Source organism: Sinocyclocheilus anshuiensis, unplaced genomic scaffold (assembly GCF_001515605.1).
Source record: "Sinocyclocheilus anshuiensis isolate Anshui unplaced genomic scaffold, SAMN03320099.WGS_v1.1 scaffold524, whole genome shotgun sequence".
Classification (NCBI taxonomy): domain Eukaryota; kingdom Metazoa; phylum Chordata; class Actinopteri; order Cypriniformes; family Cyprinidae; genus Sinocyclocheilus; species Sinocyclocheilus anshuiensis.
Genome location: NW_015555703.1, coordinates 3,451,851 through 3,464,826, shown reverse-complemented (window position 1 = coordinate 3,464,826; position 12,976 = coordinate 3,451,851). Strand labels below are relative to the sequence as shown.

At 36.1% G+C, this 12,976-nt stretch overlaps 1 protein-coding gene across 3 annotated transcripts; it reads left to right on the top strand.

Annotated features, from left to right (window-relative positions):
- The first annotated feature begins 97 nt into the window (after nt 1–97).
- Nucleotides 98–12,665, top strand: irf4a (interferon regulatory factor 4a). 3 transcript variants are annotated; one of them, XM_016464661.1, is made up of 10 exons: nt 98–283; nt 1,783–1,855; nt 2,226–2,425; nt 3,321–3,507; nt 4,906–4,997; nt 6,524–6,680; nt 7,647–7,748; nt 9,143–9,538; nt 11,464–11,576; nt 11,772–12,638. In XM_016464661.1, exons 3-10 carry the CDS (start codon nt 2,228–2,230, stop codon nt 11,910–11,912), a joined length of 1,386 nt encoding a protein of 461 aa, XP_016320147.1. In that variant the 5' UTR covers nt 98–283; nt 1,783–1,855; nt 2,226–2,227; the 3' UTR covers nt 11,913–12,638. The 3 variants fall into 3 exon arrangements, 2 of the variants coding, with proteins under 2 accessions (XP_016320147.1, XP_016320145.1); XR_001632240.1 differs by lacking the exons at nt 98–283; nt 1,783–1,855 and having other exon boundaries at nt 2,051–2,425; nt 11,772–12,148; nt 12,609–12,665; XM_016464659.1 differs by lacking the exons at nt 98–283; nt 1,783–1,855 and having other exon boundaries at nt 2,051–2,425.
- The last annotated feature ends 311 nt before the right edge of the window (nt 12,666–12,976 follow it).

The following is a 12,976-nucleotide window of genomic DNA, read 5'->3' as shown; positions in this document are numbered from 1 at the left end:
TTATAAAAATGTATTTATACTACTATGGTCTCTGACTTTCTGCTTTTATATTTGAGATAAAATGATTATTGCACCCTATTCCGCCCCCTTTCCAGCGCTTTTGCTCCTCCATAAAAGCCCAATTTCACGTGCAAATCCCTAAAATAATGTTAACGTGACGTGCTTGATTTATTCATGTTTTAAAAGCGTGAAAGAGGACTTGCGCTGTTCCTCAGGAGGATTTCTGTGCATGTGCTCAGAGATGGAACAGAAAACGGACAATAAAGTCATCTTTTAGCTTAAGGTGAGCCTAAACGCACAAATACATGCAAAAATGTGTCAAAATGCGGTGCTTGGTGATTATTCACATAAACCCTCATCGGTTATGTAATATATGAACATAAACAGTTGAGAATGAAAATATGTGTGTAGCAGTAAATTGGATCCGTGCAGCTCTTAAAGTGACAGCAGCCTAATATTCCTGCTGCCGACTGTGTGCTTAACATTAAATCAAACAACAAAAGAGAAAATCACTCACTGCTCTTGACTGAAGGACTTTTGTAGCTTTAATAAGAAACAAAAAAAGTTTAATTCTTACAGTGAAGACTATGCTGTTTTATTTTACATTCAATTATTAATTATTTCTGTAATTGGCTGTTGAATACTTTAGACTTGCATAAAAAAAACTTAGAGGACTGTTTGTTCCATTTGTATCTTTTTTTCTATTGTATTTGTCCTTTGCTTTTTTTTTTTATTACTGACTGTTTAATTATTTACAAAAAATTTTTAGGCCTTTTTAAATTTTTTTTTAACTAATATTAGTTACCCTAGTATTTGTATTGAGAATTGTGAAATTTCTCTGAATCTCTAAATGTCTCTAAAATGTAGATGTCATAGCAACCTTATTTACAGAAAAAAAAAAAAATATATATAAATATGAATATACTGACCAGCCCTATTTCATAGTACGCAAAAAAAAAAAAAAACTATTAGTCAGGAGTCAATGGCTATCAGCAACTGTTTGGTTACCAACATTCTTCAAAATATGTTCTTTTGTGTTCAACAGAAGAAAGAAACACATACAGGTTTGGAACAACCTAAGGATGAGTAAATAATGACAGAAATTTCATTTTCGGTTGAAATATCCATTTAGCACTTGCTGGATCAGCCGAGGACCTGTTTTAATGTCAAAGTAACATAAAGAAAGAATGGAAATGTTTAGTTTGAAAAATAAGATAATATGGTAATTTCTCTGTTATTTCAGGACAGCAGAGGGCAGCAGATTCAACACTGTTGAACTCGAAAAAGATTGGTAACAGATTTGAAGTTACTTGATATCAAATACTTTACGAGTTCATGTTTAAGCAATTTGCTGATATTATTCTGGGGGATAAACGGATCCCGAGAAGCTCTGTGAAGTTTCAAAACACATAAGACACAATGACTTTGACACTGGCCCCTTCTGATGGGAATAAGCGAGTGGCCCCCGTGCGGTTCTGCGCTCGGCAGCTGTGAATGTCCTCAAAGCAAACAAACCTACATCAACAAACATCAAACACCAGGATCACTGTGATGACGAGCGCCGGGAGATTTTCTGGCATATTTTATCGACAGATATTTGTTCCACCGTGTGTGTGTTTGTGCGTCTCGCAGGGATTTCCCGTATGCTGGATGTTTATTCTTGCGGTTCTGTCGCGTTTCTCTGAAGTCTTCAGCTCTTTTTAATGGTGCTGGAGAAAGACGCTTCCACGTAACGCCCCACCCATCTCTCCACCTAACGCGCTTTTCATTATTTAAGAATAGAAGCACCGTCCTCTGACATGACTTGAGAAGTGTCGGCTTTGAAAGAGAAGTCAAGTTGTCTGCATTCACAAAGGTAAGACTTGAGAGCCTTGATCTGGTGTGACATTCAGCTGAGCTGAATATGACTTGATTTAAACAAACTAATTATTATAAGCATGCAGCTTAATTATTAAAAAAGCTTATGTTTCATGCATGATAAGCTACGGATGCCCTGCTATCTATATTTTGTTCCTTTTACAAAATGCGGCTGTTAATAAACTACATTTAAATTGCATGTAAAGCTTCATTCTTTGAACGCATACTTTTCATGCAACATTTTCTGTCGTTTGAGAACACGTTATAAATGTGTGTGTTATTACGGAATATGCATGCATGAACTCATCTGAATCGCTCTTCTGCTCACTGCATGTGCACCTGCTCTCGCATGCCTCCCTCCCTCACAGACATGAACTTAGATGGGGACAGCAGCATGTCAGTCAGTTGTGGGAATGGCAAACTTAGACAGTGGCTCATCGATCAGATTGACAGCGGGGAGTATTCCGGCTTGGTTTGGGAAAATGACGAGAAAACCATTTTCAGGATTCCCTGGAAGCACGCTGGGAAACAGGACTACAACCGCGACGAGGACGCAGCGCTCTTCAAGGTGATTGAGGATGAAGGTGGACCTCTGATGACTCTTTCAATGATGGAGTGTCTTTAGCCGTGTATTGTGGCCCAGAAAGCATTAGGACTCGTAAAAATGTCGCGTTATCAAACCAAGTGCCTTTATTTAAATAAACTACGCACGCTTTTGAAGCTAGACGTTTGACGAAACTGATCAAACAATAGATCTAGTGTTGAAAATGAAGACAGAAGTGGTTGCAAAATATGAGTGGACAATGCCATAGTTATTATACTGAACCACACTTGTGGTTCCCCTGTCGGACACCTGTGTGAACTTGACTCTCATCCACTTAAAGTCGCCGAAATGCCAACTGATTCAGAGTAAAACGAGAACGAAAAGCGCAGTTTGTTCCGAGAAAAATTAGTTTGCAGCCACGTGGTTTGATATTTTGTTATCTGATGCGATGACATTCATGCACCTCTCAAGTTTCCAAATACGTTTTGGGGCAACTGTATGAATGCATATGAATTATTATTAAAGTTAATACATTAAGGCACATTTTTCATATAGGCTACTGTAATCATATACTGTAGGATAAATTATTAAGAGTAATTTCATATCAGATAAAATGCATTAGTGTTGTGCTGAGCTGAAAAAGACCATTGCATGTTAATAGATTGGTAACAAAAGCAATGACAGTTCACATTGAACAGTATTTTATTAATTACATAATAGCACACTTATTAACAATAATCATATTATTATTATCATTATTAATAAGAATAATAGTGCGCATCCATTTTGACATCCTTTAATGCATTAGTATATGTCTGTATTCTGAGCTCCTACCTGTTGGTAGAAGAGAGCCAGTTCTTCTTCTTCCTCTCTCACTCTTCATCTCTTCTCATCTTCACGCTGGTGTTGTGGTTTGTAGGCTTGGGCCCTGTTTAAAGGCAAGCACAGAGAAGGCTTGGACAAACCAGACCCTCCAACATGGAAGACGAGGCTCCGCTGTGCCCTGAACAAGAGCAATGACTTTGATGAGCTGGTGGAGAGAAGCCAGCTGGACATCTCAGATCCTTACAAGGTCTACAGGATAATACCAGAAGCAGCCAAGAGAGGTAATGTCCATTTTTGGATAGCGTAGCAATGAATAGCAATGAGCGAAATGCATTTAAATATATTAAAACATGCATAAGGTCTTTTGGAGCTGTGCATTGGTTAACTTCTAATCCACAAATATACATTTGTTAGGAAGTCATGCCTTGAAAGGGTGCAGTTTTTGCTCTAGGTTTGATGCATTGCATCATTCCAGCTCTTACTGAAAAGTAAGCGCACAAAAGAGCTGTAAACAGAGCTAATTTGCTACACAAAGGTGGAGGCATGCTATGCATTAACATTAAATATTGCTACTTGCCCTCAGTATGTGAAGCAGGAAGCTAAGAGGAAGCCACTACATGTGCTAAAATCCCTCAAGCTTTTTATAGAGAGCTCCGGTTACCAAGTGCACAGCAGTAAAGCAACACAAATCACCCATCAGACCTTGCATAAGACGAGCTTGTGCTTCGAGGTGCTGGGCCAAGACCATGAAGACCTCTGGTGTGACCCTAAAGCGTTCACGAGTTTCAGTAATTTCATAAAAATGACATGAATAGTAGTTTCACACCTTAATATAGTTGCTATTATTTGTGCTTGTGAACTACCTGTGAAGTGGAGGCAAGAACTGAGCTGTAAGCGAACGAATGAGTGCATTTTTTGTAGCCAGTGTCTTTTAGTTTCTAGGATAAAGTAGATGTAGACACTAAAATGTACAGAAAACTGACCAAAAATATTGATCGCTCACCTTGGACTGACTTTTGACCAAAATCAAATGCTCTCAAGAATGTAAATGTCCTCCCACCTGCCTCTGATAGCTAATAGCTAATCGTGACTGTGGTGTAAACTATTTTGTCGGCTATTTGTAAAAATGACGAACTGTTCGATATGTCCAGCCTCAGCTTCTTTTAACAAAATAAATACATCAGCAAAGGAAGGAAAAGTGCACTCGTCAAGTCATGGGCTCTTTTAACACGCTCATCATGGCAGTTCGTAACTATTTGACGTCTTGGCGAATGGGCGGTGAATTCGTACGATCTCATTCGTATGTTTTCATGCGATCTGCTGAGGGTAGATTAGGGCTGGACCTTCATGCTTAATGTTTTTCTACAAATAGTATGTTTCCATACAAATCAAATCGTACAAATTCATAAAAAATCGCCAACTCTTAGAATAGTTACGTTTTCTCGTGAGATCAGGTTTGCTCTTTAGCGGCTTCTCGAAATCTGAGAAAAGTCTTAAACTTAAACTTAAAATACAATTATCAGTTATTGGCTACAATTATCATTAACCAAATGCTCAAATAGTGTGGATATGTATTTAAATTTTGTTTGCATGCTTTGCAGCCAGAGATTCATAAATATTCTTGTGCAGTTATATATGTATATGAATGGTATGAATATATATTTTTTCTTGTAATTTAGGCTCTAAGTCCAGCAATATGGATGACAGCGTGGCACACGTGGCTCCTATTAGTTATCCTATGCATTCCCCATATCCTCCTCTACAGCCTCAGGTGAGATGTGTTCCCTTTGCGGTTTGAACACAAAAGAACATATTTTGAAGAATGTTGGTAACCAAATAGTTGCTGGTAGCCATTGACTACTGACTAATAGTATTGTTTTTTTTGTTAGTTTTTTGTTTGCATACTATGATATATACTATATATATTTTCTGTAAATAAGGTTGCTATGACATCTACATTTTAGAAACATTTAGAGATTCAAAGAAATTTGAGAAACAAGAAACAATTCTCAGTGTCGCATGATCCTTCAGAAATCATTCTAATATTCTGATTTTTTTGCTAAAAAACATTATTATTATTATTATTTATTTATTTTTTTTACAAAATATTAATTTCCATGGGAGACGTCCAATTAGCACTGCATTTATATCTAGTACTTTTACATTTACTGTTTGCTCCTAGCAGATGCTTTCAATATGAAACAGTGTTATTGTAGTATCAAGATACTTTTATAGTTGTTATTAATATTTTTAATTAGTTTTCATTTTTACATTTTCTGTTATCATTTTTATTTTGGTTAAAGATTTTGTAATGTTGTGTGTTTTTGTTGTTTTTATTAGGTTTTTTATATGCCAATATAGTTATTATTTTTTTCTGTTTTTACTATATAAATACTACTTTAAAGTTAAGCAAGTTATATATTTAGTGCATCAAATTGTATGTATGTGTGTGTGTGTATATATATATATATATATAATACACACACACACACACACACACACACACACATACATATATATATATATCTAGAACTATATTATGACCTCAGAGCAGTGTTATTTTAGTATTACTGTCATAATATTATAGTTTTTTATCATCTATGATTAATTTTTGTCTTTATATTTTTTGTTTTCATTTTTTTTGTTTAATTAAAGTTTTTGTAATGTTGCGTGTTTTTGTTGTTTTATTAGGTTTTTTATATGTCAATATAGTTATTTGTTTTTCTGTTTTTACTATATAAATGCTATTTTAAAGTTAAGCAAGTTATATATTTAGTGCATCAAATTGTATATATATATATATATATATATATATATATACACACAATATATATAGCAGTGTTATTTTTTTAGTTTAGTTAAAGTTTTAGTAATTGTTGTGTATTAATTTTTATTACGTTTTAGTTATAGTTATTTAAGTGCATCAAGTAAAGCAAAATGAAAATGAGTTATTTTGCCTTGGCAACCAGGTGAGATAAAATTGTATTTTATTTTAATGAAAGTTTTTAAAATATAAATGTAATTTTAGTTCTAGTTTCAGTTAACTTTACTAAAGGTGTGCAATCAGCCTGGCTAAAAAAGATCAGCTAGTGCAGGCTGGTTTATTACTGATCTGGTGAACCAGCACAGCCATGTGAAACCTGACTGGTGAAGCAGGTTAACCGAGTGAATCTTGTTGGTTATGCTAGTTAGGAACTCTAATGTGCGCTCCAGCATACTGGAGCTGGAGCTGTTCTTCTTCTCTGGAAGGTCAGTGATAAAGTTCAGTCTCAGAACCCGTCCGTTGTCTCTGTGCAGATGCCGGGATACATGCTGCCTCAGGAGAGACGAGAATGGAAGGAATACAGCGGCGATCAGCCTCATCCTCAGGCTCCTCACGCGGAGTTACCGTATGGCCAGTGTCCGTATCCACCCACGCGCTCCTTACCCTGGCACCCATCGGCCTGTGACAACGGTACCTGCTTCCAGCGTCTCCAATAATGCACAGTGTCCCGTTCTGAGTGCACAGCATTCGATTCATGCCATTCTCTCACATTTGGCAAACAACTACGTATCTTAAGCAGTGTTGGGGAAAGTTACTTTTAAAAGTAATGCATTACAATATTACGTAACTCTAAAAAGTAATTGCGTTACTTTTTACGGAATGTTACTTTTGCGTTACTTTTTGTCACCTGGGCTGGTCTTGCTTGTTTGTTTTTAAGAACAAAAACCCAAAGGTTATATTTTTGGCAACTGTAAAGACCCTTTCACACCGAAAGTGAAATGAATGAGCCTCAGGCTGAAGGATGAGTCTCTGTCTCTGCGCTCACTCCTGATTTCTCTCAACACGGGACAGGAGGGCTGTCAGTCAATAAATGGGAGAACAAAGTAACTTAAAACGATTACAGGCCATATTTAAAGGTTGTTTACCATATATAGCGTATTATTTTCAGAGAAGCTAGAGCTATTCTTGGTCATAGATGCTCTCACTTGTTCCTGTAATGATTGAGAAGAGCGTTTATCAAAGGCGAGCAACATTAGCCGACTTTAAACAGAAAGAGGAAATCCTTCATGTCTGTATTAATGCTTGTGTATTAATGGCACTTCTCACTCTGTAAAAGAGCAAACTCAAGGGGTACCAATGAATATGCGTCACAGAACGTACTTTGTTCTGCTGACATCTAGTCCCTTTATTAACTTTTGCTAAATATAAGTAAAAACGAAATTTCTATCTGGGTTAGACCTGGGTCTGGATTTAGTCCTGAAGTGGTCTGGTCTCAGCCGGTCCAGTCGTGGTCTGGGTCTGGTCTCGATTCTGACTCTTGCAGTGATAGAAGTGGAAAGACAATTATTTTATTTTACTATAGGCTCCTTTGTCACATTGCATTTTTAATTTTGAGGGTAGTAAAATAATCCATTTTAATGCATCTACACTTTCCAGGGTATCAGATATCTGGCTCCTTCTACACATATTCACCGACAGAAACCCATCCAGTGGCAATGGACCCCGGTATAAGATCGGCCGAAGCCATGGCTATTTCAGGTACATGAACACGACTCACGCACACAGCTGCCAGAGTTATATTAGCATCATTGAGATACTATTATAATGTTTATTCATATTTTTAGATTTCCCATTTTTATGTTCATTTGAGTTAGTTTTAGTCATTTTCTTGTCTGTTTTTGTCTAATTTATTTTTAAACGAGTCTATTGAGTTTATAGTAATTTTCCATTTCTATTTCCGATTTAGTTATCACATTAAGATAAACTAAATGAAAATTAGAAATGTTGCCTTGGCGGCTAGATTGAGATTTTTTTCAGGTAACATTTAATTAATTTGAAGTAAGTTTTTATGGTTTTAGTTTTAGTTAACTGTAATAACCCTGACTGTTGCTATAAACCTTGGCATGTAACATTTGCACCACGGACATGAATGAAGTAACTATTGCGCAGTGTTGGGTGTAATGCATTACAAAGTATTTAATTGCTGTCATTTAATTACTTTTCTCTCGAAAAAGTAAAGTAAGGTATTACTTCTAATTTTTCCTGTAACTGAATTAGTTACTTCTGATGTAATTGCATTAAATACTGTACAGACTATAGAACGATTCTATATAAAACAGTGGATTGAACATCAACATTTCATATCTGATGTTAAAATGAATGGTTTTAATGCAACCCTCTCTCTTTAAATACTTTGATCAGTTGAATAATAATTCTTGCAATTTTTTATTATTTATTTAATAGAATGAAACGAGCAGTTTCATGTCTATCCTTGTATTATTCAGCTGTAATTAGTAATACAACACTTTTTAGAGAGCGTAATGAGAACAGTAATCTAATAACACTGCTGAAGAAGTAATAAATGTGTCCCTGGAGCACAAAAGCAGTCTTAAGTCGCTGGGGTATATTTGTAGCAATAGCCAACAATACATTGTATGGGTCAAAATTATACATTTCTCTTTTACGCCAAAAATCATTAGGACATTAAGTAAAGATCATGTTCCTTGAAGATATTTTGTAAATTTCCTACTGTAAATATATTAAAACTTAATGTTTGATTAGTAATATGCATTGCTAAGAACTTCATTTGGACAACTTTAAAGATGATTTTCTCAATATTTAGATTTTTTGCACCCTCAGATTCCAGATTTACAAATAGTTGTATCTCGGCCAAATATTGTCCGATCCTAACAAACCATACATCAATGGAAAGCTTATTCAGCTTTCAGATGTTGTATAAACCTCAATTTTGAAAAATTGACCCTTATGACTGGTTTTGTGCTCCAGGGTCACAAATTACTTTTTTTAGAGTAAAATACTCAACACTGCTATTGAAAGCACCTAGAAACCACCCAAAACACGCTAGTATTGTGTCATCAAGTTTTTAAAAAAAGGATATTCTGAAATGCTGTTTTCTGTTTTCTGGTGCACAGACTGCCGCCTGCACGTCTCTCTGTACTATCGCGAGTCTCTGGTGAAGGAGGTGACCACCAGCAGTCCTGAAGGCTGTCGAATCTCCTCCTCTTCGTCTCCAGGATCCCCCTCGTCCCCGTCGTCCCCGGGCCCCGAGGAGCGTCTGTACGGCGGGGCCGAGCCCGTGCTCTTGCCCTTCCCGTACCCTCAGTCGCAGCGGCGCGGGGCCGAGAAGCTGCCTAACGTGCTGGAGCGCGGCGTGCTGCTGTGGCTGGCTCCGGACGGGCTTTACGCCAAGCGCCTGTGCCAGGGCCGCGTGTACTGGGAGGGCCCGCTGGCCCCGTACGCTGACAAACCCAACAAGCTGGAGAAAGAGCAGACCTGCAAGCTGATGGACACACAGCAGTTCCTCTCAGGTTAGAGATTCCAGTGACTAGAAAGTGCTGATTGACTTGGATTCATGGTATATTTTGAAGGTCACATGACTGATTAAAGTCCGTTTAAGTAACTTAATTAGAACTTTTGAACAGAATCATGGGCTGTGCCCATACAGCAGAAAATATACAAAAAAGGCCTAAAATATATGTGACTCTGCAGCACAAAAGCAGTCTTAAGTCGCTGTCTGTGTGTGTGGAGATAGATGTAGAGTTATGATGGTCGGTACAGCAGATGGCAGAGGTCTGCCCTAACAGAACTGATGAATGGCAGATGATGTCATATATATATATATATATATATATATATATATATATATATATAAAAATTAAACAAAATCATTATTAACCTAGTTTTGATATAGGCTAATTCCATCCACATTTGCATTCATTTTGAAATACATTTTGGTATATAAATATTAAAACTACATATATTTTAAATTTCAGAAATATATTTAATTGAGCTTCACATGTATTTTTTGTCCTATGGGTTAGATTAAACTCGTGTGATTGTTTGCGTTGGAGATGATTGAGATGCTTCCACAGATCTAGACTTATTTATGAAATGAATTTCAGTGTGAATCTTTCATAAAACACGTTTATCTTTGTAAATTGTTCATAAAACGATTCTTATCTAAGCTGACACATTCAGTTTAATAGAATTCAGCTAATATGTGAATGATTCACAGTCTCTTTGATTTGATTCACTCGATGAATGAACTTTATCAGCTGTAGACACACTATAGAAGTGTTTTGTATTCAGCTCTTTTGTGGAATGAGGGAAAGGCCTGTCCTTTCACCTGCGAGCACATGAAAGCTGGTTCATTAAGCTGTGTGTGTGGTTTCTACGTGTCACAGCTCTGCTTCTAATGTCTCACGTTGTGGGATTTTCCAGCGAGCTCCTGACCCTCTGATCACACACATGAACACACTCTCCATCCGTCTGCACCTGCTAAAGTTCATTTGCATTTCAGCTCTCTGCTAGTCATCAGTTTATGAGGGGTCTTGTGTTCACATTATTGCTCATCGGGAGTTTTTTTGTCTTTGATGGGAAGAGTAATGACCGTAAAGATTGGGGTTTGACATTAAAGCCCATCAGAGATTTTAAACACTTTTGTACCACTTTATCTTTAGAATTATGAATCAAATAAAAATCTGCCAGTACTATTATTGAAATAACATCAAACACAAATGCAAATCTCATTCTCAGAATAATTATGATCTGTTGTTTAAATTAAATTATTTAATTAATGCAAAAGCATTTATACATTATGATTGCCTTTTATCTAAATACAAACATTTATTGCCATAGTAAAAATATGATGAGAACCATTGATAAATAATTACAAAAAGTAAATGCATTGAGAACTTGCATTGCAATTTTGAGGGAAAAATGTGCTTATTTGGCATGAAAAACAAAAAGTGATGCAAAATGATCCTAAAAGTCTCAATTTTCTTATATTACTTATATTTCTCTATTGTAGTTTGAATTATTATGATCTATTATTTAAATGAAATTATTTAAGTGCATTGTATTTAATGCAAAAGCATTCATACATCATGATTGTTGTAGGTGTACTGCCTACTGAATTCATACCAAGTACAAACATTTATTGTCATAGTAAAAATATAATGAGAACCATTGATAAATAATTACAAAAAGTAAATGCATTGAGAATTTGCATTTATTGAGGAACAAAATGTGCTTATTTGGCATGAAAAACAAAAAGTGATGCAAAATGATCCTAAAAGGCTTAATTTTCTTCATGCAAATATTTTTTCTTGTTTTGATCAGTTTACTTTGGGGTAAACGTTTTTGTTGTTGTTGTCAGTTTCATACCCTATAATAAAATGCAACTTTATTATCACTTGTTATTTATTATTATGCATTGTTTATCTCGCTGTAGAATTGCAGGGCTTCGTTCACCACGGCCGTCCCATGCCACGCTCTCAGGTGGTGCTGTGTTTCGGAGACGAGTTTCCAGACCCTCAACGGCAGAGCAAAATGATCACAGCTCAGGTAAAATCAGCCTCTCCACGGTTTGACACATCATTTATATCATTATAACGTTAATGCACTAGCATGAACTCAGCATTTCTATATTCAGATATGCATCACATATAGTGGGCTGTTCAGTGCAGTAATCCATTACGACAAGTTCACCAGCAGGGAAATGCGAGTGGTGTGTCTCATCGTGTTTGTCTGCTTTCGCAGGTGGAGCCCATGTTTGCCCGACAGCTCCTGTATTTTGCAGGCCAGACCAACAGGCACTACCTGGGCGGATATGAGCTTCAGAGTCCAGGTGCTTTACCTGTAGAAGAGTATCAGAGAAGCATCCAGCACTTGCAGGAGTAACAGCCTTCACATGAAACCAGCTGCGATACTGCAAAGCCCAGCCGCTCATACAGACAGAGGAGACTAATGAAAGCCAATGGAAGTTCATTGACATTGTAATGAAGACTTGAAATCATATAGCGATTACCTGACCAAGTGCACACTTTTACATCCCAAAAGCTACAAACATCCAGCTCTTCGGACACCGTACAGTATTGGATGCTGTCATTTTTTAATGAAATTCTTCAAAGTTTCAGGTGAATTATGTCTCATTAAGTTCAAAAGTCTGAGAACACATGGAAAAAAATGTGTTTATGTTTTATTTTTTTGTTTATGTCAGCTTCTTTGCTGCTGTCATGAAAGCAAAACACATGCTAAAACATTGTCAGATTGAGTTCATTTCAATTCAGCGTTTCACTCAAATCATGCTGATAATATAATTTGTAGTGACAAAGGTTGTGTTAAATTAGAAAAGAATGCAAATTATAAGTTTCATATGGACATTTCAGAAAGAAGCTAACCAAAAATAAAACTATTTTTCTCATAACATATAGTAATTGTTTGATAGTGGGTCAAATATTTTTGATAAGTTGATGTATAGTTGCATAGATTTTCTTTTACCGGTCTGTACTGCTTCTGCTTTTCTAACACAATTCTCTATTTTTCTCATTGTTTTTAACTCGGCACCGTGTAAGTATTTATAATGCATGCATGTAGGTTTCTATATGCACAGCAGAATGTACTGTATAGCTGTATAGATATCTTGAATGTAATCAAAGTAAGGGTCAAAATTATTGATTTTTCTTTTATGCCAAAAATCATTAGGATATTAAGTAAAGATTATGTTCCATGAAGATATTTTGTAAATTTCCTACTGTAAATATATCAAAACTTAATTTTTGATTAGTAATATGCATTGCTAAGAACTTCATGTGGACAACTTTAAAGATGATTTTCTCAATATTTAGATTTTTTTGCACCCTCAGATTCCAGATTTTCAAATAGTTGTATCTCGGGCCAAATATTGTCCTATCCTAACAAACCTTATTTATTCAGCTTTCAGAAGATGTATAGATCTCAATTTC